The sequence below is a fragment of the Pseudopipra pipra genome, chromosome 10, assembly GCF_036250125.1.
Source record: "Pseudopipra pipra isolate bDixPip1 chromosome 10, bDixPip1.hap1, whole genome shotgun sequence".
Lineage (NCBI taxonomy): Eukaryota > Metazoa > Chordata > Aves > Passeriformes > Pipridae > Pseudopipra > Pseudopipra pipra.
In genome coordinates this window covers 3,613,268-3,640,278 of record NC_087558.1, presented here as the reverse complement: position 1 = coordinate 3,640,278, position 27,011 = coordinate 3,613,268, and the positions used below count along the sequence as shown (strand labels likewise).

Genomic DNA, 27,011 nt, shown 5'->3' with positions numbered 1-27,011 from the left:
GACAGATCCCTGGAATAACTGATAGTGATCCTCAAACATTTGTGAGACCCATCAGTTTGTGGTGCAATCTGGGCAAAGGAGCCCTTTGGGTGCAGGATCTTACCTGGGTGAGGCTGGTCCAGGTGACCTCCAGAAGGGTCTGTTCCAGCCCAAACTATCCCATGAGGTGATGTCCATCAGGACCTCTCTATCCAAGCATCAGCACTGAGCTGCCTGTCCTGACCACCACAAGGTATTCCAGCAACAAGACACACCTGGGAGGCAGGAGATCAGCCCCAGCTGCCCTGGGCAATGAAAAATGATGCTTCATCACAGCACGAGTGCAAACAAGCAGCAACAGGGACTCTTTGTTAGCACCCCCCAAACCAAGGAGTGGAAATACTGATAGGGCTTAATTTGGAGTGGAAATTAGTGGGGTGGAATTTAAATTTCACAACTTTTTAGGAAAAAATGGTTAAACAATGCACAACAGCAACAGTCTGTGACAGACATGTGGGGTGCTCTGAGTGTGCTCATCTCTAGTGTTGGTTGGGAGCCAGATCTCTGCACAGAAACAACATATTGTGAGTCTAAAAGGAACCTTTAAAATGAATGCCTAGTTGATTTTAAGAAGCACCGTAACAAGGGGATTTTATCCCTTTGGAAATATTATGAAACAGAATTCTTTGAGGCCTCCAGGAAATACTTGAGAGTAATTTGCACAGCCCAAAAAATTAGCACAAAGATGAAAAAAGGCACTTTAAAGCAAGCCCTAAAGCCAGCTCCCTCAGGTGGGCTCTTTCAGGCATGTTGGGTACGACTTACAAAAAAACTCACCAGCCAAGAGACTCACAATGGCTTTAGGAAGAAAGAGAAGCTGATTATTATTGCCAAAAAGTTCAGTGTTTCTCTGTGAAATCTCCATTTCTTTTGGCTGCAGTTCATTCCACTGAATAAAAACGTTTTCCTTTTTCTAATTCATTTGAACTTTTGGCACTTACACTGCAGTTCATTGGCCAGCTTTTGGTGGCTGCCCTGCTCTCTGCAGTTCTTATTGTCGGGTAGTTCAGGTCATATTATTTCACACGAGCCAATATTAATGGCTGTGACTGTTCCCAGTGCTCACACAGACATCTATCAAGTAGACAAACCCCTAATTCTGTGAATATCTCCTCTCCCAATCAGTAGGCTTTGTTAAAACAGGGTTATACAGTAAAATGAATAGGAGACTGTATAGTGAGCAGCTAAAATTAGTACTAAGGGAGTTGCAGAGCCCCGTGGGTCAGGAATGAGCCATGGCCCAGCTGGTGACAGCAAACTTGCCCTTCACCTGCCTCTAGGAAAGGACAAGAGCTGAGCATATCTGGGAAACTATTCATCTTCTCTGAAACTTGCACCTTGGCTCTGCTGCAAAGAGCACACCACCGTACAGCCCTACAGCAAATTAAAGGATGTGTTTCCAAGTAAATTAGGAAAACAATTTGTTTCCAAGAAAGAGATGAATTACAACTTAATTAAAACAACATAAGGAGGCTGGAGAAGGAAGGATGAATTCAGATTAGTCCTAAGGGAGCTCCACAGTCCTTGCAGCACGCTGAAAGACAATGCCCAGGTGTCATACAGCAGCAGCACAAGAATTTCCATCAGTCATTCCCGGGGGGCACAGCTCTCCTCAGGTAGATGGTTTCACAAATATATACCTTTTTACCACAGCATACAGAAATCACTCACTGCAAAGTCAGCTTGTACTTAGAAACAAGAAGGGACAGAGATTGAATGGGAACACAGCAGCAGCCAGCTCCTGGGAGATGGGAAGTGGCAGCAGAGGGAACAGGACGTGCCCCCAGCATGGCATGGAAGGCACCCCCGACCCCCAGCCCAGCAGCCAAGGGGGTGTCTGAGCACACTGTCCGTGCTGGAGGCAGGCAGTGCTCTTGGGAAGTGGATAAAGGCAAGGAGAGTGTTACCCTTCAGCAGTGTACAGTCTTTCGAAGAACTTGTTTACCAACTGCTTTTCAACAGCAAAGAACCCTCAGTAATTAACAACCCAGTTTTATGGCCGATAAAAAAAAAAAAAAATAGTAAGAATCAGCTTTCCTTGTTCTGCACTTCTCCAGTGAGGAAAGGCTGAGAGAATTGTGTTTGTGGAAAAGAAAAGGCTTTCCTTTGGGGCCTTCCAGTAACCTTCAGGAAAGTACTGGAAAGAAGGCTGGAGAGGGACTGTGGACAAAGGCACATAGTGACAGGACAAGGGGGAATGGATTAAAACTAAAAGAGAGTAGGTTTAGATGGGATATTGAGAAGAAATTATTCCCTGTGAGGGTGGGGAAGCCCTGACACAGGTTGCCCAGAGATGCCCCATCCCTGTAGGTGTTCAAGGCCAGGTTGGATGGGGCTTGGAGCAACCTGGGCTAGGGGAAGGTGTCCCTGCCCATGGCAGGGGGTGGAACTGGATCACCTTTCAGGTCCTTTTGAACCAAAACCATTCTGTGGTTCTGTGATCTCCTTTAAATCTCATTGCAGCAAAATGACTCAAACATCACCAGGACATTCTTGCTGTTGGATGCACTTTAAATAAAATCAGAAAGGCTCCCCAGATATTACCTCGTATTTCCCTGGGATCCCAAAGCCAGAGCATTAAAATAATGAAATAAAAAATTATGAGAGCAGAACCAGCTTCCTGATGGGAAAAAATAAATCACTGTCTGTGCCTTTCTCTTGTGACTGACCCAGGGCTCAGGTCTAAATAGCAAAGCCTCTGAGCGTGTTCCCAGGAGAGACTCAACCAGCTTCTAATTACATGTGCTAGAAGTGGGTGGTAACTTTACTAGGAGCTGGTAACTGAGCTGTCTGCCCACGGGACTGGAGCAATTTCCATCTCAGCCTCACTTTCTAATGCTGGATTCTGGGAAGAGAGCCTAGTCCTCGAGTGCTTTTTGTTGTGATTTCAGCACTGCTGATTTGAATGCTCCCTAGGGTCTGATACTCTGGGCAAAGCCTGTTTTCCTTTCCCATTTCCAGTCACACAGCCTGACAGCAGCCAGTGTCCAGCTGCTGTTGGGCTTGGACAGGTCAGTAAGGCTGGGTCAGTAAAGGTGTTCCCACAGGCTTTGTTTCCTCTCTGCTTTAGCTCCCTGACTTATTCCCAAGAACATGGTGTTTTCCCACATACCTCCTCAGTTGAAAAGAATATACTGAATCCTTTGTGTTCACCCTTCCACTCCCAAACTCAACAGTGTTTTTTTTTAATGTGTTATATTATATCTGGAGGTAGAGCACCAGCCCCACTCCTCAGAAAGCTTTCCTGTTTTCTGTTCTCACCCTGCCATTCCTCTGGCCCACTCTGCCGTGCTGTACAGCACAACATGTCCTGCTCTGCCCCTTCCAAAGCTCTGCTTGCCTCTGTGTCTGTGTGAAGCACACAGTTCCTCTCTGGATCTGTAAAAGCTCGTTGCTGTGTGTTGCTGAGCTGTCCCTCTCGGTTCTGTGCTATGTTTGGGAAGGGGTTTGTCTCAGTGTGGTCTGTTCCCAGTGCTGGGGTGGATTGCACTGACTGGGTCTAGTTTTCAAACCCTGTGAGCACATAAATACTGCTCTGCTTCCACGATTTTCAAGGATATCTCCTGAGGGTGACCATCCATCCAGCTGATGCCTCTTTGCAGTGCTCCTTTGCCTTTTCCTGTCACAGCTGTGGAAAACACTCTGAGCCAGATACTATCACACATTCAAAACCTTGTGATTCAGTTCATGCAATATTTTGATCACCTGTTTTGAGTGCCAGGCTGTGGCAGAGGTAAGGGCAGTCCTAAGGGAAAGCCTGGAAGCTTTCCAGGCTGGTGATTTCTGTTGCCTGGATCCAGTGCAGATGTTGTACAGAGCTGCTGTGACCTTTCTGCTGCTGAGCTGTGGCCCTGCAGAGCCCTCCAGGGCTGAGCAGCCCTTCCTCCCCCCTGTGCAGCTGAACCAAACTGCCCCTGCAGCCAAGGCACAGCAGAGAATTTATTGACTGCCTCTGGAATTAGGCAATTCTCTTAATTGTCTTCATTTTCCAGGACTCTGTCATTCTTTCCCTGCACCACTGGTGGCACAGCTATTTCTGTGCCAGCATGAGCTGCTTGGGAAAAAAAAAAAAAAAGGTAAAAATTGAACAGCAAATCAATCCAAGACAAGGACAGATACCTCTGAAGCATAATTGCATTCAGATATCCTGGGGAGCCCTTACAAATCCCTTTCCAGCTTCCACAGCTCTTTTCCTTCTTGTGGCTTTGCTCTGAGGAACCTCTATTAAGCAACAAGACATTGCTAAACAGTGCCAGCAGTGAGTAAAAGGGTTTCTTTTTTTTCCATGATTTTCCTCCCCAGTGCTCTCCAGCCACACCAAACTTCAAAGCAAGAACTTTTTGCATTACTTTTTTTTATTTCTAAGGGTCAAAACGGTGAGGGTGGCTCTGCTTTTCTCACCTACAAAGCACCTTAAAGAGCACGAGGACATTGGTGGGTTCTTTTATTTAGCTGTGGGGTTTTTTTTCCTTTTCTTTGCAGCCTGGATGTTCATCCCTGTGCCATTTCCCACAATGAACTCGGGGTCTGAACTTGGATATGTTTTAAGTGAATGAGGTGGGAGTCAGTAATTGTGAGTTGTTGTCTACACAGAGCTCCTAGACAAGAAAGTCACCCAATAGTTTTAATATGTTGAACTCATGACACTCAGCGTACACATTATGTGTTATTTACATATCCATATCCATACTTACTTGAAGTCTGTGGTATCACAAATGCATTCAAAACTGTTATATTTCTGCTTCAATATCTCTTTGGTTAGAAAAAAAAATTAGTGACTTCCATAAGGAGGATTTATTGTCTCTTTTCAGCAAGGTGGTTGTAGCACAGTTGTGATCCCCCAAAAATACAGTGCTAGAGTATAGTACACATTTTGTAAAAAAACCTGATATCTGGGGGTGAACAGTCCTCTGGCAGTTTTGGGATCCCATCCAGCATTTTCAGATTTGGCAAACTGGAGAATACACTTAAAAGAGAGACAAAAGAAAAGCAGAAATTGAGATAAATAACCTTGGGAAATGTTGAGAACAAAATAGGCACAGCTAAAAAACAAACAGTGGATTCAAACACATCTAAAATGAATTTCTGTAGTTGGAAATCTTGATTTGCCATTTGTTGCAGAATTTACCTGATAAAAAGCTAATTAGAAATTCTCAGGTTTCACTCTGTTGCACAAGTTTTATATCCTCGGACTGAGTGAAGCACTTCAAGTATGTGTCTGCCAACACTGGCAGTGAAAGTAATACCAGAATTTAATACAAAATAATACCAGTATTTAATTGCCTTAAAACTGGCAGGAGTGGGAGAAGAAACACAATTAGTAATTATTAAAAAGTGCTTTTCTGCTTTTGTTCTCCTGGACCCTTTGATATGCAATTAAAATATGAAATCCATCATTTTAAATTTATGTTTTGCTGGTATCTGCCTTCCTACCTTTAAAAAGCATAAGCATCACCATCCCACTGCCAAGGGAATGCCTGGAAGACTAAAGGAAAAACAAACTGGAAACACAGAAAGGTTTTCACTAAACACTTTCTTTTAAACTTCTCCTGTCTTTTATTCCCCTTCCAGGATGAGGTGGGAAGAGATGTATCCCATCCTAGACATGCTGTAAGGTTTATCTTTAATATATCAACAGTGCCTTCTGCAGATGGCTGACATGACTGTGTGCAGTGAGGAAAAACTCTCAACCACACACATTTCTGGAGAGTGAAGCTTAAAATAAGTTATCTTCTCCTAAATTCTTTATCTTTGTATTTAAATTTCCATTGCCAGTGCCTGAGGGAGGTCTGTTAAGTCTGTGTTGCAACACGACCTACACTGAGTGGGGTGTTCAAGGCAGAGCATCTTCCCCAGCGCTGCCAGGAACGGGAGAGACTCCAGAAAAAAATCAAATGAAGGGAACTCAATTTTCTCTTGCTTTTGCTCTCATCTTTCAAGGCATCCTCCTGATTCCATCTCTGACATGTAATGCAATTTTAGACTCCTTGCAGAACACACGAGGGATGCAATGAGACTGAAGAGAGTTTGAGTAATAGGTAGTTTCTATTAATAAAAGGAAATCTAATTTGTCTGCCCTACTCACTGTCTCTAAACTTGATCCATGGACTTAGTTCAGTTCCAGAACTGCCAGTCATGTGATTAGAAAGCCTCCTAGGCAGCTTCTGAATATTTTGGGGCTTTTATCAGATACTGGCTCACCAGCCCATGGTCCTGGAGCAATTTGGATAGTTGAAACTAGAGGAAAATAAAAAAGATTCTTCTAGAAAGCTTGTTGTATTTGAAATCCTATTCCTTTTAAGCTGTCTCACAAACATTTCTTTGTGTTTATCAACTTTTGTTAGCTGTTAGACTTACAGTTGTCTGTATTTTTCTTGGAACTCACAGGGATTCCTCTTGAGAATGAGGGATTCGAGCGGAGTGTGTCTGAAATCTGATATTCCACTTAGTGTCATAATGTTATTTTCAGCCAGAGATAAGTGCTGAATCTGAGGGATCTTTGGCAGCTGTTTGAAGGATCTAAAGTGGTTTTTATTGACATTTAATTCTCTGCATCTGTAAAGTATAAATTGTATGCCATCACTATCACATCTGTGACAGAATATACCTGTAAGCCAACACAGGGGGGGATTTTATACACTAGTTTTACTTTTGTGCCATTTTTGCCTACTCATGGACATCAAGATCAGATCCCTACTCTTTAAACTCTCAGCTTGCTTTATATTGCACAGTGGATGCATCACTATTCCAGTTCTCAGTTTCACAACTCTCCATACACTCACACACAGAGCAGCAGATGGATTGTAAAATACAGTTGTCATGGTCATGCTTGGCCTCTGCTTGGCTTCTGTTCCACCATCTCTTCATGGAGATTCCTTCAGTGTGCAACAGCTTTCTTTTTTTGGCACAAATCTCCCTGAACTCCACAAGACTCATTAATTAGTCCCCAGGAATGAAGGGGTCATCATCTGATCCCCTCACTGAGTATTTTCAGCTTGGGATGACATGAACTCAGAACTACAATATACTGACAGATTTTCAATACAACACTCCCCCCCAAAAAGCATATTTGGTGGTTCTCAAGAGTCTGCTCCAGCTATTACCTAAGTAAGTAATAATTTTGATTTCTATGATATTGCATAAAAATAGAAATAGGACATTTTGTCTACCTTGGCAACCTTATGGCACTGAGGTCTGTCAAAGAATTGTCCACCAACCAAAGCTTTTCCACCCGAATTAATCTTCGGAGAATCCTCTTGAAGTTTTCCACCTGGTAATCATCACCCAGGTCCTGGAATGAAAGGTTCAGCTCCTGGGAAGGGAAAAATAAGATAAATCACTCATTTTTTTTTTTTTTTTTAATTTTTTTTTTGCTTTCTAATAACTATTCATCAAATATTTTTATTGCCAGAATTAGTTAAAAGGTTTTATCTATTTTATGATGCTGCTCTTATAACAATTGGTGGTGCCAGTTGCCAAATTCACCTCAGAGCTGTAGTGATGGACTCCATAATTCTTTGGAAATAATGAAAGAAGTCATCCTTTAAGCATGAATTTTACTGTCCCACTCTTTGAGTGGGGAGGCCAGAGTGTGTGCACTGGGTGGGGAAAGCAGGACTAAGTGGTTGTGGCTTATTGGTTTGGCTTCCAAACTCATCTGAAACAAAAGTGTTGTCTATCAGCCAGATATTAATGTTGATAGAATCACCATGGAATGGTGTGGGTTGGAAGGGTCATGCAGTTCCAACCCCTGCTGTGGGCAGAGACACCTTCCACTAGATCAGGTTGCTCAAATCAAACCCTGTCACAACACAGAATTTTTTATCTTTTGGGTCACAACCTAAATAACATTATATTCCAGTCCTTCTTCCCTTGTAAACTCCTTCTGGTTTACAATGTCAAGGTGCCAACCTGAGCTTTAAACCTGCTCACTGCAGGGAGCAGCCAACATGTTATTATTTGGCTTGTTTACAACCAGAGTACAAAATGGTAATGAGAAAGTTTTACAGCACAGTTTTCCCAGTTCTCTTGCAGCCTCTTCTCCCATTTCTCTGTGTCAGTTACTTGTTTTCTTTTTTTCAAAGTATGTTCTTCTCTTCTGAAAAACAGCTCTTCTTCTGGGGGCCCTGGTCAGAGAAAATGATTTATAACAGTGGATGTGATATGGAACTGGCACTTAGTTACCTGCTGAAAGATTATATATGTGGCTGGGAAGAGATCTGTAATGAAGAAATATATATAATATTACAGGTGTGTAGGTTTCCAGGCTTCTAAAATATAAATTAATGTGAAGATATTTCTACCATTTCCTGGCCCATAATTCAACAAGCAATCTGAGGTCCTGATGATTTGGTACGTGGTTGCTAAATGACAGTTCTTCTACAGGTCAGAATAAAATAAAGCTATTTTTAAACGGATGTTCAAAAGGACCTGAGCTCTAAAATCCTGTTTCTATAAGTTCCTTCACATGCTCTGAGTTAGCCTTTAGTTGTTCTGAGAAAGGAAGGTGTTTGCAACTTCCACTGACAACAATGGGGTCAATGACTGTACTCAAAACCTCATTTGTATTAAGAAGGACACACACTGAACACTTAAATTCTTAAGGTTTACTGAAATGTCTAGAGCTATGGACATCTTCAAACTCCTAACTAAAGCAAGGACAGGGTGGAAATTTTCCACTGTTTAGTCCCAAACTTGCAAATACTGGATTTTGAAATCCATCTTTCATTCTTGAGTGTGTTTGTAGATTGTAATGGAGCCAATTCAGCCTTAAAACACAATATATGTGCCACTGTTTGCAGGATTGTATTTCCCTCTTGTTTTCTTGTTTGGCATATGGCTACTGCATTCTGAGTAACATTTAAATGTTAATGAACTTTTGAGAGAAGTAATCAACACCATATTAATACTAAAAATTTTCAATTTACTGTTCTATTTGAAATTAAAAATGATAATTTTTTTGTGATTAAAAAAAAGCACATCTGTACAACATGGGATAAAATCCTACCCCTTTTCAAGAGAATGGCAAACTCCATGATTTCTGGTCATAACATTTTAGGCACATAGGTTTTGAGCAAATAGAGTTAAGGCTTAAATGTGAACGTGTCTTTTTGATCTTCACCTTCTCTCACTCGGGGACAGCGGAGCTGATTTCCTCGAACATCGTGTTCCTCTATGTCACACCAGCCAAGGTACTTGAAGGAGTCAGAAGGAAGCTTAAAAAAAAAAAAGCAAAATAAAGACATAAAAGAATCAGTAAAAGTTCTTCAGTTCCTGACACTGTATTTTGTCGTATTTCTGACCTTATTGCAGTAGAAATCCCTCCAGTTAGAGCCACGTCCTGAAGATGGTAAATGCTGTGAGAATTCACAGTTCAGAGTAGTTTGCCACAGCTCATTCTGGTTTACTTCTACAAATCGGCTCAAATATTGGAGAAGCCTTTCCAGGGCTTATTATCCCCTTGCCCATCACCTCCAGTTTGGTGCAGAGTGCTCAGAGGCCGAGTCAAACCCCTTTCCTCAGCACAGACACCACAGCATAGAATCTTATTTATAATCTGCCCCAGCTTTGGAAGATAAGAAGAGGTGACAGGATCAGCCCCAAAACTGAGGAGGAGATTTCTGCCTTAGCTATTCTTTGCCATGTCTCTCTTTTATAAACCAGTACTCAGGCTGGTAAAGCCAAACACTTACTGGGGAAGGCAGCCCAGAGTCACAGCTCGGCCTGATGATTCCTGTGCCTTGTGATAATCCCGGTGGGATTGGGTGTGTGTCCCTCAGGATGGAGCAGCAGGATGGATGGGATTTACTGAACTTTTCATTGCTTGTAGTCAGACCTGAGGAACTGAGAGAGATGTTAAACCAGCATTGATTCTGTTCAGAGAAAAGCAAATTGTTTTATAATTACAGAGAACACCGAGTAGCATGGGGTAGGACTTGGCACCAGGCAACAGCCACATGGTCCTGAGGTCAAACCATAGACCTCACCTCTGACCTGAGCAGTGTGTACATACATGGAAGATTTCAGAGATGAGTCCAAACATCAGAATGAGGAATTTACTGACAGTTTGATAGAAAAATTCATGAGAAAATGAAGGATTGATCTTGTTCAGCAGTGTGATGTGTCCCCTTCTACCCTGTACAGCCCTGCTTTGATGGATCCAGGTTGGATGAAAAGATACCTCAATTATTTATTTTAATCCCTTGTATATGTATTTTAATTTGTTATTTTACTAATATTATACCAGTATATTTATTTTAATCTCTTGAATACATTTTAGGGGAATCTCAAGGATCCAGAGAAAAGCTGAACTTAGTCCAATAGAGTCTTCAAACCATAGAATCAATAAGGTTGGAAAAGACCTCCAAGATCATCAAGCCCAACTTTCAACCTGAAGTGATGTGCTTTTGTGCTTTGCTACTCCATTGCCTCAGAACATTTCCAAAAGCCCATTTTATATACCCTAAACGATGCAATTCCTCCAACTGTGCTTTAGAGGGACTGAAGAATTTGCAGACTGGCAGCTTTTACCATGGAATCCTTGAAAAAAAAATGATTTAATTGAGTAAGTGTGTGCACACAGCACTGTAATTTGACTTTCACTGTACAGGCTGGGTGAGCTCTTGCCAGAAAGTATCAGCTGTCAGTGAGTATTGTTAGAACAACTCTAGTCAGGAATGGAGATAAAAATGCAGCTTTGAAATGGTTTGGGGAGCAAGGCAAAGAAAGTTTCCTACTGAGTGTAACAGACAAACTAAATAGAACATCAGTTAAAAGGTGCAATTACAGGTTATTGAAGAAACATGTGCTGTTGACCTTACTATGATTTTTTCCCCCAGTATTCCATCTTTGCTGGCTTTGGCCCAAAAGTGCTCCCAGGCTCTGACACACGGATCTCCTCCTCCCTTCATGCTTTATGGTGGTTGTTAATGGGATCAAACCAGCCCCAATAAACCATAGGAGACTTCAGAGAAGCTGAGTGAGCTCAGCATTTGGGAAATCAAACAGCTATTTACTGGTTTTCGAAGTCACCTCGAGGCCATTTTCATGTGTGTGTGTCACAGAGCAGCAGGTGTTCCCATGCACAGCAGCCCTGTGAAAAGGGGATTTATGTTGGGTCAATATTTTAAAAAAACCCAACCCAACAGGAAATAAAAAGTGCTGGGAATCCTTGTTTAGCCCTATCTCGGTATTTGCTCTGCTTCTGCTTCCTTGTATGTTAAATGAGGTCATACCAAAGAGATATGGAGAAATTATTTTGTATTTAAGAAAAAGGTCTGTTATTTTTCTCAGTTTAGAAGCGATTTTTTAGGATGTATTCAAATGACTATTTATAACTGCAAGACTTTTCAAAACCTACCTTCTTCTCAGCCAGATACCTCCTCCTCTGCTGAGACAGGAATATGCGTTCCCAGTGCTTCGAAATGTGGGATAAAACATTTTAGCTGAACCATTTCACACAACACCTATTCTGATTTCCTGGCAGAAACCCACTCACAAAATTCTATATCGTGATAGAAAATAAAACCTAAAAGTCGAGAACCAATATGTGATAGATACGACTTCTCCAATCAGGTGGGGAGTGAGATTTCCATGGGAAAGAGTGACAGAAGGAAACATTTTTCATCTCAAAACTCCCTGAGTTTAATAAGCACCAGCTGGACCTCAACATTCTGTCAGAGGAGATTTTTCTGGAGGAGCAAGTGCCATCCTGCTTTTCTCTCCCTTGCTTTGTTTTCCTCCCTATTTTGCTGCAAAATTGATGCAAAAGAAATGGCAATGAACGAGGCAGGATGCAATTCCAAGCAATTACAGATCACACAATACATGAAAGGAACGAAATTTCCTGCCTTGATTGTGAGGCCCTTCGGCTGGATATGAATCTCCAATGACACCTCTGGGAGCTGCACACTAGATTATGTCAAGCATTAAGGGAAAAAAAATTAGATTCATGATGTCTGTCCAGGCTGAGTCATTTCCTCTCACTTCGCCTGCAGTGAGAAATTGGTGGTTATCATAAATCATGGACCTAAATTCTTATGAGAGAAGAATTAATTTCACTAATGGAAACCCTCTGTGGCAATAGCATTCCTCCAGTCTCTCTCTTTTTGAGGTGGGGGAGCTGTGTCTATGGTGTATTTTAAGTAGAGATACTTGACTATATTTTAAGAATTCTACAAAAGAAGACTTGAAAGGAAACTTAAAATGATTATGGGGTAAAAAAATCCTGTGTGTGACCAACTTCTAATTTCTGAGGGTGGCTCTCAGTCTGGTTCCTACCACAGCTACCTTTGCCACTGATATCAAATCCAGGTACAAAATTTCAGAGTACACCAGTCAAAATCAAACATCTAAACCCTCCATCTGGTTCAAGTATGATTTCCCCCACCTAACTGGAGTTGCCAGGCTGGAAATCCAGGCTTAGACATTTTTTTTGTCTCTCTCTCCAATCATTGGAGATGAGTGGGAATGTCCAGATATTCACTTACTCAACCCAGCCTCGATGCTTTTTACTTTCAGCTGGAATGACTCACCATCCACAGGATCCCACAGGTTTCCCTGAGAGTAGGCACAACTTCAGGGCATCTGAAGTTTGATGAGGAGGATTCCACCCTAAGTGCCTACGAGACATTTTGAAATAGAAGGACTCTTGATCCCTTCAAAAAAGCTCAGGGGAAACTTTCTGTTCCATGTAGCAGCACTGAAATATATAAACCACCCATTCCATCTAAATAATTAAACAAACAAGCAAAAAATTGTACTAAACAAGTCCTAAGCACCACCTTGAAGTCTAGAGGTGACTGGAGGTAAGTGAAAGTACTCACGACTAAGCCCATGTATTTCGTGTACTCTGCTCAGTGGAAGTCCCAGTGGGGAATTAAGGGGCTGAAATGCTTTGCAAACTGGTAGGAACGAGGACAGAACTGCTACTGCATTTTTCAAAACACGACTGATGAGATATGAGGCCATATCTTGGCAAATCAGGCACTGCCACAGAGCTCCCCGATCAAAGTCCCACTTTATCAAGACGTCAGTGTCGGCTGTGAGACCATGAAATGCTTCTCCTCCCACTGACCACATTTTTACAGACTCCAGAATGCTCTAAGTTTCCTTAATGCAGTGCAAGTACATTTGAGCCCAGCTGACTTTATGGGCAGAATACATTAAAAGCCCCTGAAATACTTTGAAGAGCTGTAGCTGAGCTACTTCTGAAACTACAGCGGGGAAAGATATTCTGAGGGAAAAACCGAGTGAAAAATCCCTCCTGTGTATATTTTAGACACTCAGCTGCTAAGAAAGGACTGTCAGACAAAAGACTCCTTTCTCCTGATAAAATGACAGCCTCGATAAACAAACATCTGAGGCTCTACAGCACAGGTCCAGCTTTGCCTCACAGAAAATGGAAAGCTCAGTGGAAGAGGAGGAAAGATAAAGAAGGTTATAAGCGAACTCTTGCAGTTGGGATTTGAAAGGCTTTCAGTCCCAGTGTTTTCAGTAGTTTTGGGGTCTGGTCCAGCTTCCCACAGTCTTATTCCCAGCTGCTCTTCATGAATCAGCAGCCTTGAGCAGGCTTAGCTTTCACTGAGTGATGTCTGCTTTCCCCCTAGATCTGAAATGCTCTTGATGAAAGATCTGGGAAGAAGCAGTAGGGCTATTCATACTAACTCTTCACACATCCAGTGTCAGAATTCCTATGGTGCTCCCTACAGCTTCACATCCCACCGAATCACAGAGCATATCTGACGGAAAGGTCCCTGCTCCCATGTGGTTGATCTCGGTGAAGTCTGGTCAGGTTGGTACTTTACAGCAAAGTGCTCCAAGTTCTTTCAGCCCTGCTACAGTGGAAGTGAAAAATGTGGACCATTCTAAAGGAACCGAACCAAACGTGTTTTAAGATCATCTTTCAGAAAAAGCAAATTAAAACCAAACCTAAGAAACTAAGAAAAGGGTGATAAATCCTCCCAAAGCAAGGAGTTCTTGTCACTAGGTCAGAGCTGCTGATTTTGCAAAGGCTCCAAGAAGCTGGTTCTGGGTCTGCCCAAACCACTTGCACAAGTAGCTGTTTGCTCACAGGATACAAACACCCCATTATTTTTGTTGTCCCAGTCAGTGGCACAAGCCAAAGTCCATCCACATAAATGAACTGCAGGGTTAACTTACAAACACAAATCCTGGAGGTATTTAAAAGGCGTCAGACTCACAATTTGGGCTGTCCTTAGTTCCAAATGCACCCAATTTACTGCTCAGGAGCAGCTTTGCTTGTATGCAAACATTTATTATGAGAACTCTCTGAACTTACAATAGTCGAGGATGTGGACACAGTGTTTCCATGCTCTATTACCTTTCAATTATTTCTATAGGAGTTTTATGAGACATTATGCAACATTTTGAAGCAGCTCTTTTGAGCATAATTTAGTGACAAACACACCTGTAAGTTATGGCTACAGTGCACCCTTGCTGTTAGCTGTAGCATCAATTATCTTGCTTTATGCATCATAAAATCGCCCCCCACAAGACATAATTAACATAATTAGGTCCTATCACCATAATTATACATACCTAGAATATTAACTAACATTTTCTTCGTGGATACAAATTCCACATCTCAATCCATGTGCCTTTCACACATTTTTTGCAACAAATTAGGCATTTCTGACGGGACAGCTTTTGTCTTTCAGCAAAAGATGGCACCAAGAAAAAAAAAAAAATCCCCCATTTGAATTCCTGTTTTTGCTGCACAACAACCTCCATTAGCAATACAGGCTGGTACATTCTAAAAAGACACTCAATCCTGTAACACTATCTTTGTTGTCAAAGCATGTCAAGCGGTGCAATGACTACAGGACCGGCTCTCCTTTCACCCTCCTACCTTTCAGACATGTCTCGCTGGTGCACAAAATCCTCACATCTTGCATAAGGCTATTTGTCTACAGCCAAAGCTTATCTTCCCATCTCTGCCCCTGCATAGGGAGGGAGTTCTCCAGCCTCTGGAGAGGGGTAACCTGCAAGGATCCTGGACGGGGCTGGATGGATTCACCGTCTCCAAGGAAACGCTGTCACCTCGCAACGCAGTCACGTTAGGAGCTATTGTTACCAATCTCTTAAGTACATCAAACAAATTCCTGGGCTGATGGAGCTGGTATCAATGAACTGTCTTTCCAGAAGGTGCCTAAAGATAGGTTGGTGATACCTGTAGCAAGATACGTGATCATCCGGAAGAATCTCTGGTCTGCTCACTCCGGCGGCTTCACTTTCCTGAATCGCTTTCACAGTTTTGCCCACTTGAAGTTAACATTCTCTTTGCCTAAAAGAATTCCTGCTTCATTAATGGCTTGTTAAATGCCTTATTAATTTATCAAAGAACTTTGGATGAAAAGAAACTACTTAAAGAGCCTCGTGTTTTATGTAACGTTCATGAAAGTTCTTTATGGGCACCTCTTCAATCTGTTGAGGGTTCTTGCCTTGTTTGAACCTGCTCAGCCATTTTAGAAACAACCTTCCAGGCTTCTTTCTTCGAGTTTGCAGCTGAGAACGAAAACAAGAGACTCTTCTCTTGGTGGGAACCAACAGGTCAGTTTTGTGTCTGTTTTTATGTTGTATTTTTCTTAAAACACCGAAGATGTAGGTTCTGAGAGCCGGTCCGGTGAAGCTATTCCCTTGAAAACATGTTTGGTGTGATGTTTGTTTGGCTCACCCAGACAAAGTGCAGATGCTGGCAGGGTGCCACTGATGGAATTGCAGCCCAGTGTTGTTCTGGGCACTGGTTAGCTCCTGCTGAAGTTTACAGATGGCTTTTAAACTCCGGCAGCTGTTACGGGAACCAGGTTTCGGTGTAAGGTTATAATGGAGCACTCAATCACGCCCTATTGATCAGCATCTCCCACACCATGGGCACAGCTCCTGCCTCACTTGAGCTCCTGGGCTCAGCACTGAAAGAAGAGGGATAAATAAGTTAAAATCAATGTGGAAAAAAGCACACAATCCGCTCTGCCCGGGGATATTCATCTGGAAATATCATATAGTCAAACCCTCGGTGGTTCTGACTTCCTACTTTTCAATTTCTTCACAAAAGAATTATTCCTTATTCTCCCTTTCCCTCATAATTCCCTTTTCTCTTCTTGGTTGTTGCAAAGGCTGATCAATAAAAGATTTTTCTGTGCAGAAAGGCGTGTGCTTTCCCCAACAGTGACTGGAGGCTCCAAAACATTCCCTCAGAAATTCTGCTGGCAAACTTCACCACGCCAGTAAAGTAGAGGAGAATAATGGTTATTAGAAACTTTCAGCTCCTGTGCAAAGGTATTTTGTGGTTCCAAATGTTGAATTGACAGATGGTTATGTGAAATTTAACAAAGTAGTCATTTCACACAGGTTTCATTAAAATTTTATGTGGTAAGAGCTGAGTTTATTACAGGGTGGGCAGAGAATGGAGTATTAGGGATTCATCAGGTCACTTGAATGTATCCTTTCTCTGCCTGCTAAGAATAAAAAAATTAATATCTAAATCAAACAAGACTGTAATTTGGGGCCTTTCTACTTACCATTTTTCCTCTCTGTACAAAATGAAAGGTATTGGTCCTCATCAGGGCTTAATGGGCTTCAGATCTTCTGTGGCAAATGCAATCCTCATAAAGCCCATGAAAAATTATCTCTGTGCTATTGCAGAGAAATGACATATTTTACATGGTGGCGGCCTTTCCATTATAAACACCATTTTTCAGATCTTTACAACCTGCCCATAAAAATGTGCTTCTGACAAGAAATGCAGCAGCATGCCCCAACTCTGCAAGAAAGAGGTTTTTTCCCCACTTTATCCAATTTTGGCCAGTAATTTTGTCTCTGAAATGGCTGAGCAGGCCAAATGCAGGGTGGGCATCAGTCTCAACCACATGTCTCTCACATCTACATTTGATCAGATGCTTCCCTGGATGTCCTGCAGGTGCATGAAATATGTATGAACTGGCCAGAATAGGGCTTATCCTGAGGTCTGACTAATGACAGGAACAATTCCAATTATTCTGACTGCTGTAGGCCACAAGAGGCCCTGTTGTTCTGGGCACCACAGAAAGCCAGGAAAACAGAGTTTGCTCCAGAGAGTTTGTGCTTTAATTGAACAGAGCAGACAGACAAAGAGTAGGAAGAAAGGAAATAATATTATCCCGCCTCCTTTTATACAGAAATAACTGAAATGCTCAGACCATGAAACGCTGGCACTGTGGCAATAGCCAGCAAAAATTCTGTTCCTGTGACCAGGGTCAGCATTCCCACAGCATTCACAGAGCCTGGCTTGGGTAAGATCAGACTAGATGAACAGTCTGGCTTTAAAGTCTGCATTTAAACAGCTGAGTTTCTCTGAGCTGACATTTCGTTAATCATCATTAAAGAACACTTAAAAATCACTTCTGGATGATAACATTTTACTGAATCGGAGATGCAGCAGCTTGTAAAGATTAGTTTGTTGGTGCAATTTCGTGTTCTTTACGTAAAATACTTAATTTACTTAGGTGATATCAAACCATTAAGTAAAATCAGATCTAAAAGTTTAATAACATTTTAGCAGCAGCAGAAAGTGAATTTCTCTGTTGATCTTACCTGGCTTGACCATATCCAGGAATCCGTGGTATTGGAGTTGGATCAACCAGTTAGAATTTCTTTGACTATTTCTTTAGTATGATCTGCGTGGACAGTCACAGGAAGCACTGGAAAAGGAACACAGTATTAAATGCACAGATGCTCATCTGTGCCTGGGCAGAGAAGCAGGCACAACTTGCACAAATCAACTGGACATTTTGCTGAGTTACCCAGGCAACACATTTCTTTCTGTCCTGCCCGTTCAGGATTCCACTCAACTATTCGACTCCCTCTGGCAGGACTTGGAGAGCATTCCCAGGGAAAAGCCAAGTACAACAGGACAAAGCCTTGGAGAGGAGAGCAGAGTTAGTGAAACTTTTCATCAGGGTCACCAGACAAAAAGGAATCAACAACAAGGCGCATAAATTATTGAAGTGAAAACTATATATGTCTGGTTTTGTAAGGTGTTACAAACCCAGGGATTCCAAGAGGGTTGGAGGGGCTGTAACCAAGCAACAAGTACTGAAATTTGGTTCTCTCTTCTAGAAAAACAGCAGGCTTGCAAGTCATAGTGACAATGTCTGGCACTAAAAACTGAGCCTGTCCTTGATTTTATAGTCTTTGGATCAAGCCATAAGAAGAGATGTTTATGGAACGGGGAACGGAATTTTTATTTGGTTTAGGAGACTTATTTCAGTATCAAATCAGAATTTTCTAACCAAATGTAGGTCAACAATTTCTGGATGAGTTGGATTTTATCTGACACTACAGAAAGATCACTTATAAGTAATGTTTTAAGATTTTTTTTTAAAGTTTCTTTTCAAAAAAATATTGACCTTAACTTTCCTTTTCTTGCATTTGGCAACTTGAAAGAGAAAACCTAATCATACCCCAAGTGCAGTGGGTGGCAGGCAGCACCCCTGTGGATTGACAAGCAATAATGATTTCTCCCATTCTATACCTCACTGAGATTTATTTTCCCTTTAACCTTAAAACATGGCTTGTTATATTGAATGAATTTATTGCATCCTAATGCACAGATGCACATGAGGTCATGCTTAACCTTCTACCCTCACAAATAATGCCACTGAATTCAGCTGGAGCAGAATCCAACCTGTATGTGCACATGGAAAAATCCCAAAGGTACCTGCCAGGTATCTGCCAGACTTCTCACAAGAGATTGAACTGAGTGTTCCTTCACCCAAGTCATGCTTTAGAACTCACTGAAAGTGATGGACAAAGTCCCCTCCATTTTAATGAGTTTGCTGTCAGTCTCCACTTGTCCAGGTGCCATTTCTGTCTAACCCCCAAAATTTAAAACACTTCATCCAAAGCTGCCAAAACAAACAAGATCAGGCATTTGATGGAGAACTCTGGTATGAGGTCAGACTCATTTCCTCCATCCACATCCTTATTATGAATCTCATGTTTCATCTTAATTGTTAGCAATTCCCAATGGAATACAACATTCATTAAGTACTTCCTAATTTATCAAACATAGGTTTCATCAGGTAATTTTAATCATATGAAAATCATTCTGAATTCATTTTGATGTACAATTTCCTGTTGAAGCCTTGTGAGCCTCCTTTCCCCCCGTGTTGTTGGAAGTAACATCTCTGGTTATTCTCCTCTTTAACTTCCATCATTGCAGATGCCACAATATTTCCACAATTTTTTGCATTTATTTATGAAACTGCTGCCAACTGCTGAAGAGTTATGTCTCCTCTTTTTGTGGAGAATTGATGACCTGGATTACATTGGAAAAATTGTTTCACTTCATCCATCAAAACCCTCCCTTCCCAAAACTCAGATCCTGCAAATATGGGAATACTTGGGAGTCACCAGAGCCCTTCTTTATTAAAGTGGCTTTACCAAGTTGTCATATGTCAGATATTTGAGAGAAATAAGCATAATCTCTTTAAGTATGGAACAGGAAAACTACTCCATTGCTGGGCCAAGGTGGTAAAAATGACCCAGCTCTAAATAAGCTAAGAAAGGAGGGAAAGAGCAGGAAAACACAGAAAAGCAATGCAGTTGAACAATAAACATAATTCAGTTGTTTAAAATTCAGAGATGCCTGTCCCCATTCCAATCAAAGAAGGAACTGAGAGCTCTGAATGTATATTTACAGGCAGAACTCGTTCCTGACATCTCTGATTTTTTTATCCCTATTCTTTCCCCGGCTCTTATTGCCAAAAAAAATTAGGTTTGAATGAATGCCTTGTTATTCACTGTCTGCAGGGATAATAAAGATGTTCTCTAGCTGAGAGCAGAAAGCAAGGCCTCCTGTGATCATGGGGAAAAGAAGAGAGAAGCATTATGAGGAGAATCAACTGTTTTTATTAAAGGTGTTGTGTTCCTGCAGCTTTTGTGAGGAAATCCAAATAATTTGCTCCCACTTGCTTTCATTTGGAAAAAATGGCAGCCTTGTGTTACATAAAAAAAGGAGAAAGAGCCTTGTTTCTCTCCAGTGCTTCTTTTATAGGAAGGAGACAGACACACTGTGGCTGTCCACAATTGCTGCCTGGAAAGTTAGGAACAGGCACAGCCTGCCAAGAGAAATTAAATGTAATGAAAATGTTTCTGCTCAAAGTCAGAGACTGCATTTGCTGTATCACAGCCTGGGTGTTCTGAGGGTTGGAGGATGTTCTCCTTCCAGCAGTACTGGGGGCACTGAGGGATTCTAGGGACTGATTTCCCATGGCTTTGTCCCTCAGCTGAGGGTTTGTACCTGCTGCTCAGCCTCACCAAGTGGGGATTTCTGAGCAACAGGTATTTTGTATTCACAAGGCCCAGTTACAAATATCTATTTTAAATCAGGTCTCCTGACCTCAGTAGAGGAAGGATTCTGGACTCACATATATTCAAAACACAAGAAGACCTCAAAGTATCTTCCAGTGGATTATTTGCCTTCCCCTTACTCTCCACAACAATGTCTTTCCACCCAAGTTCTGGCACTGCAGGACTCCAAAGGTGCTGGTGGGACTTCTCAGAGCCTGTGTTTGTAATTCCTGGTGTGGGCAGTGCTCCATCCATGTGTATTAGTCCTTCCTGCCACGGGATCCCTTTCAATCAGGGCCCAGGGAAGGTGATCCACTGGCTGCAAATGGAATCACTTCACCCGATGCCTCACTCTGCTTTAGCTGTTTTCATCCAAAATCCCCTCTGAGGGACAAAGCTGGATTTCTCAGAGGGTCATTCCCCACCTCACACTTTTGCTTTAACAGAGAGGAGGTGACAGAAGCAGCAGCTTTTCTTTCAGGAAAAAAAAAAAAAGAGTGAAACCTGTACTATTGAGATCCATCCTGATCTTTGGGCTTCAAAGAGGCTCTAAGTCCAGTGCTGGCCTACAGGGGCTATAAAGGTGCTGTTAAACTGCTTTATGTCACTGTATTCTCCAGTCACAGACCTGTCAGGCCCCTGAATAAAAACATTAACTATGCCATCTTTCAGCTGCTCCCCTTTGCTGCCAGATCCATGCTGTATTTCAGCAGCTGGGAAATGAGAATTTTCTTTTCTCCTTGCCTTGCACTGGGAGAAGAAGAAAGCCCTGTTTTCAGCAGCAAACGTGCTGATGTTGCTTCTTCAGGCAAACAAAACTTACTGAAAAGCAACAAGGTGTAACTCCCTTGATTGAGGCAGAATATTTCTGCTGATACCTGTTCTTTAATGTCTTCTTTCAAACCTCATATTTTTTGCAGTTGAGTTGTGAGAGATGAGCAGCTGAGCTTCAGTGGTGTTCCTCCTCATTTTGCATGCTGCCTTCGCTGTTTTGGAGAGCTGCTGAATACAAAATGAAGCTGCAAGTGTGTGTTTGCTCTACAGCCAGCAAGGCATGAAGCAGTTCTTTCTCCAGCTGTGGAGTACAGCCAGAATGTTGCTCACAGTGTCGCTGGAGATGTGACTCAGTGTGTGACATTTAGTATTCCATTGTGTGACACCAGATGATTAATGCTCACAGCAAAACACGAGCTGGTTTAAATAAACAAAATTAAATGTATTTCTATGATTATAGAAATCATGTGCTATCTCTCTGAGGGAACATCAGCTGCTGCTCCCAAATGCTTCAGATCTGTTGGCTTGTTTTTAAATGCTGTGATTGTTCACTGGATTTTCCTACTGCATAAATCCATTGGCACTTGGGCCCAACAAGGCCAGTCAGGGATTTGGCCTGGGGTTTGGGACAGAGCAGGTTGCTGCACATCAGCCTCAATCTTGTTTCATGGTCAGCAATTTACAGCATCCTATTGTTCCAACTCGGCCTTAGAGAGACATCACGAGATATAAAAGGGCAGGAGCTCAGCCCGGTGCCAAACCAGTGGGATTCTCCCAACCCTGTCACTGGGGCACCAGACCAACTGTCCCTGCTGGTCACTCACCAGGAGGGTTGTCCTTTCCACTCCAGCAGAGCTGTTTTCTGTGCAATGAGTCGCTTGGGATACAGCCCAATATGTGGAGCAGAGCCCAGTTCTGAGTCTGGTGTGTGTTCTGAGATTTAGAACAGGAGTAAATACTGATTTTATACTTCTCTACCAACTGTGTTGGGGAAAAACGAGCCTTAACTGCCATGTCTGAGCAGGTTCAGGTAGTGTTAGAGCAGCTGAAGGCACCAGCAGCATTATTGCCAGGACACACAAAAGCACAACACTGGCACAGAGACCCCTTTGTTTATTAGATTGTCTTCAGGTGTGTGTGCTCAGTGTGAACACACCTGCAAAATTAATAATCCCCAAGCTTTATTAAAAAAAAAAAAAAAGGCTTTGTACAGAAACACTCCAAAAAATAAGCAGGGCTTTGGAGCACTGAAGGAGATGGAAATGTAAAACACTCTTTCCACTTGAGACCCTTTTCTCTGTGGAGTCATCAGGATGCATTTCCTGGGGAAACAGCAGAGACTTTGATCTGCCTTTTTCTTGAATGCTGCTCAGATTATCATGCTTACCATGAAGGGTGCAAAATGGGCTGCCAGCTGGTTAATGGCCCTTCTGAAAAACAGCCTTCTCTGTTGCTTTTTGGGAGTCACTTGTCATGGAACTATCATAACATAATGTCTGTGCTCTCGTCGTCCATGGGAGGGAGCATATTTTCAGCAGGTGTTATCAAGGCTAAGAGAGCCTGAATTAACTTCTCTTGAAGATACTTCTTAGTGCACTGCCAATAAATCTACTAGAGAGTTGTTCTATCTGCAAAATACATGCCAAGTGATACAGAGGCAGCAGATCAGGAATGAGTTCTGCCAGCTCCTCATGTGGGGGTCGTGGCTCCTCTTCAGGGCCCTCCTGGTGAGCTTTGCCACTGCCCCTCGTGTTAAACACTGATATCTTTGATTTCCCTGAGGTTCTCTGCCTTCATCTGTTTCCTTCTATTAACTTTGTGAATCCCCTGTGCAATGGTTGGAGGCAGAGGAATTTGCTGCCATTGGTTTCAGGAGGCTGGAATTCATCATTTAACTCCAGGGACCGAGAGAGAGGAGCTTAGCCAGGCTGGTGACTGAGAAAGGGAGGGGGCAAAGAACTTTTTTATTCCCTTGCAGGCATCCTGCACTAAAGACAAGTCTCTAAACCGAGAGGCATAGAATGGCTTCATTATTTTGTACTGCATTATCCTATGGTTTCATGCAGCAATAGGTTAGGTTTTGCTTACTTATAAGAGTAAAATAATAGCAGGATTTGTGATTCTTGTAGTATATCCACATTTAATGAGTGTCTGTGCACACACACCAAATACAGCTTTACAAATTCTCCATCTTGCATGCTTATAGTCTTCACCTTTTTTTTTTTTTTTTTTTTTTTTTTTTTTTTTTTTTTTTTTGGTAGAAACACTGGGATTAGAAACCCATTTCATATTTTCAGGTAAGTGGGCTTAAGTAATTTCTGCAAATGGGGCAAAAATTGAGTTCTTACTAATCCCACAAAATCACAGACATGTCAGTTCCCACCCAGTTCTTTGAACTCAGGCTTCAGGGCATAGCCTGAGAGAAACCTCGTGTGGTCCCAAACTGGCTGCAACTAATGGCAATCCTTTTATGATCTACTGCAAGGGGATTTGGAACAGGCTCCAGGTGACTCTGACTAAATTTAGCTTCTTCTGGTGATGCTCTTTGCTATGGGTGTTTTGGACACTGCATGATTGTTTGCTTGATTTAAACATTTAAGGTTATGGAATTAGACACCCCCTAATTTCTGCTCTGCCTATCTTGATGTATCATCAGTGAAGAGGAAGAGCTGGCAGCATCCTCAGCTTTTGTAAGGGCTTGATCCAAGGCTGTTTTACTCATGATTCCAAGCTCTCTGTCCCACACATTATGATTCAAAAGCTCAGTAATTAAGAGGTCACCTCCTCAGAACACTTTGTTCCATATGTGTATATACACTGAACTTGGAATGACACTGGAAAATACATGAATTAAAATCACTGAAGGTTACCCTGTTCAGCTTGCACCCCAGGAAACTGCAGCAGGAAGACTAGTTCTGAAATATTGGGATGATTCACAAATAACTTCTCATCAAAAAACTGATGTGAACTCACAAACTGGAGAAACTCACATTTACCAAGTCTTCTGACAATGACAAAAGCCTCAAATAAACAGGCTTTTTGTGTCATACTGTTGGTGACCAGTGAGATTTGACATTGTCCAGACCATGATCCTTACAGGTTTCAGGGCAAGATGGATTTGTTGATATCTTTTATTTCTTATCACGTTCTGACATATTTTATTCACTCTGCTCAGGTGCTGCTATCACAGTTACCACCTGCAAGGATTCCAGCTTGGGTTTAAAACACAGCTCTTAACAAATACCTGTAAATAGAGCAAAAATATTAAACTATGACTGGGTCTAAATTCTTTTGGTAGTAGAATACTTGAAAGAATGGCTGAAGCTCATCTTTTTCCAAGGGCAATTCCAATCCCTTAACGAGGACACTAAAGATGTGACTTAGGCACAATCCAGATTTCCTCTGTATGTTTTTCCTCCCTTCCTTAAAAGCACTTCTACACAAACACAGAACTGTTTTTCTGTAGGAATTTTCCACCAGTTTGTCCAAAAGATCACTCTTCCATAGGGAAGTTGTGTGTTTATGAGAGAAAGGTAGTAAACCAACCTGTAATCAGTAGAGGATGGGTCATATCCAAATCATCATTCCTGTTGTGAGTCAGTGTGGCTGAAAAGATAAAAACTCAGGCAGTGGGTTAAATTCCTGAGCTGCAGGAACAATTTCAATTCTTTCCTCAACCAGGTCCTGGTAGACCTAGAATTTTACAAGCATTATCTGTGTCTTGGATAATGTATTTATCTTTCCAACCTTTCTCCATTACCTGCCTGCCAGAGTGAGGGAATAAGCCTGATATCCTTTATTACCTCACAGCCTTGACTATTGCACTGTGCTATTGTCTATAAACTGCAATTTTGATTGCATTTTGAGTACATTACTTTTGTCTGTCTTTTCATTCAGTTTGCCTACTGCCTAGAGCAACTGGTCCATGATGGGTTTCTAACTAGTGCTGTAAAATGGAAAATATTCCTGTGGGCGTGGTTGTAAGGCAGTGCTTTGTAAAAAGAATGTCATGTGAGAGTCCTGGACGAGGGGGGTGACAGATACATCGTGTTAATGAGTTGCAAAGTACCAACTGTGTGCACTGAGAATGGTTCCTCACGTGTAACTTTGTTTTCCAGCCCTCATCCAGTGCCAGCTGGAAGCCAAAGAACCCGGTGAACAGTGAACAAAGGTCCCAGTGAGCAGCTGGAGTCTCCCTCCTGTCTGGACCCCTGTGACAGCTTGATCCAAACCCCTTGGAGACCACAGACAGTTTTACAAACTAAATTAATCTACAGTTTTTTCATCAGGTGTGCCAGTAGATGCAGATCAGCTCACACGGGAAGTCAACTCAGTTCTTGCTGGTATTATCTGAGTTACCAAGGTACTGTTTTCCTCCTCCCTGGCACTGGGGTTTGGGGGTAACTCATCCATCTCTTTCTAATTCATGTGTTTCCATTTTCCACTGCAGGGACAAAAGCAAAGATTGCCCAATTCAAGGGGCAGAAACAACCCAAGAACGAGCTTGTAAACACTTTTGGAGAAGGCCTTGTTGCCACTTTAAGAAAACCCTTGTAGGAATATTATTTGCCTCTGGCTCAGGGAGAAAGAACACCTGCCAGGGAATCTGCTCCTGCAGAAATTCCAGTGACACCGTGTGAGGCAGCAAGGGAGGGGGGGGGGAATTTAAGAGCCACAACAAAAGAGAACAACAGAATAATAGGAGCAGTATATCACTGACTTCAACCCCAGTTATTTCTCTCTTGTAGAAAAGAAATCATATGTCCTGTTGCAGCACTGACTCCAAAGTAACCCCAGCACGGCTCTGGGGCTGTTCATGGAGACAGGCTGGGAGAACAACCTATTTCTGTTATCCCCCCACACCCCCAGCACACAATGCATCCTGCAGGCCAAAAATTGGATAAGAATTCTCCTGGGAGCGATGAACTTCACCCAGCAATCCATCATCAAAGATTCAGAGCAAAGTTTGCAACACCAAGTATTTTGGGCTTTGTTCCCCCCGTCCCCAAATATTAATCCCATCTATCTATGATCCAAACTCATTGATTGTACAACATCTACATCCACTTAAGTCCCACTCAGGCTGCTCAGCTTTCCAGCACTCCCACAGGATTACTGTCAATAGGAAAGTCCTTCTTAGCTCCTTAGGATAGAGTGACATCTTGTGGTTTCTTCTTTTGTCCACCATTGACAAATAAAAATTAGCCCAAAAAGCTTTGCCTAAGTTTGGTTTTGTTTGTTTTTGGTATAAACTCCAACATGTTCTTTGTTTGAGGAATACCATGTTCTTGATTCTCAGACACTGAAACAACAGTTTACTTTGCCACCATCAGGGCTTGTGGAAAGAGAGTGAAAATTAGTGCTTGGAACAGCAACAAAAACATTCTAATTCGTAAACACAAATTCTTGTTTAAATGTAGAATCTACAAAAAACTGGTGCTCAAAATCATTTACAAGTGGGATCTTATTAGTTAAATACATTATTAGTTAGATATATTAGTTAAATAAGTCAATCTCCAGCAGTAGCCCCACTACTAAAAGGATTCTTAGGGAAAATACTCTTTCCAACTGCAGCTCTGGAAGGCATTCCCACCTGGACTCCAGGTGTGCAAGGAATTATTCTTCTCATGCTTCAACTGCAGCTGCAGCACAGAAGGATCTCAGTAATCAATGCTACACCACGGGTCACTTACACAGCACAATTAGAAAAGTTACAGTGATTTATTTTCTGATTTAGTCTCCAACACAAAATACAATTCTTCATTTTTTTTTAAGACTACACAGCTGAACTCACACATGAGCTACTGCTGACAAATTCCCTTACCAAAAAGAGATCCAAACAAAAAGAC

At 42.1% G+C, this 27,011-nt stretch overlaps 1 protein-coding gene and 1 long non-coding RNA gene across 8 annotated transcripts; one reads left to right on the top strand and one right to left on the bottom strand.

The window, feature by feature from the left end:
* Positions 1 to 4,650: 4,650 nt before the first annotated feature.
* On the bottom strand, positions 4,651 to 17,814 carry LOC135419438 (protein tilB homolog). Of its 7 annotated transcripts, none has more exons than XR_010432990.1 (9): positions 17,629 to 17,814; positions 16,578 to 16,692; positions 14,909 to 15,968; positions 9,732 to 9,882; positions 9,161 to 9,254; positions 8,052 to 8,165; positions 7,209 to 7,351; positions 6,397 to 6,594; positions 4,651 to 5,005 (listed from the first exon to the last, which is right to left on the bottom strand). XR_010432990.1 is itself a non-coding variant. In XM_064665794.1 (7 exons), exons 1-7 carry the CDS (start codon positions 15,249 to 15,251, stop codon positions 4,894 to 4,896), a joined length of 831 nt encoding a protein of 276 aa, XP_064521864.1. In that variant the 5' UTR covers positions 15,252 to 15,316; the 3' UTR covers positions 4,651 to 4,893. The 7 variants fall into 7 exon arrangements, 5 of the variants coding, with proteins under 5 accessions (XP_064521864.1, XP_064521863.1, XP_064521866.1 ...); XR_010432989.1 differs by having other exon boundaries at positions 8,047 to 8,165; positions 15,230 to 15,968; positions 17,629 to 17,810; XM_064665794.1 differs by lacking the exons at positions 16,578 to 16,692; positions 17,629 to 17,814 and having other exon boundaries at positions 8,047 to 8,165; positions 9,732 to 9,874; positions 15,230 to 15,316.
* On the top strand, positions 15,506 to 26,977 carry LOC135419441 (uncharacterized). Its single transcript, XR_010432991.1, has 3 exons — positions 15,506 to 15,609; positions 23,424 to 23,459; positions 25,281 to 26,977. It is a non-coding gene; the product is annotated as an uncharacterized LOC135419441 (long non-coding RNA).
* The last annotated feature ends 34 nt before the right edge of the window (positions 26,978 to 27,011 follow it).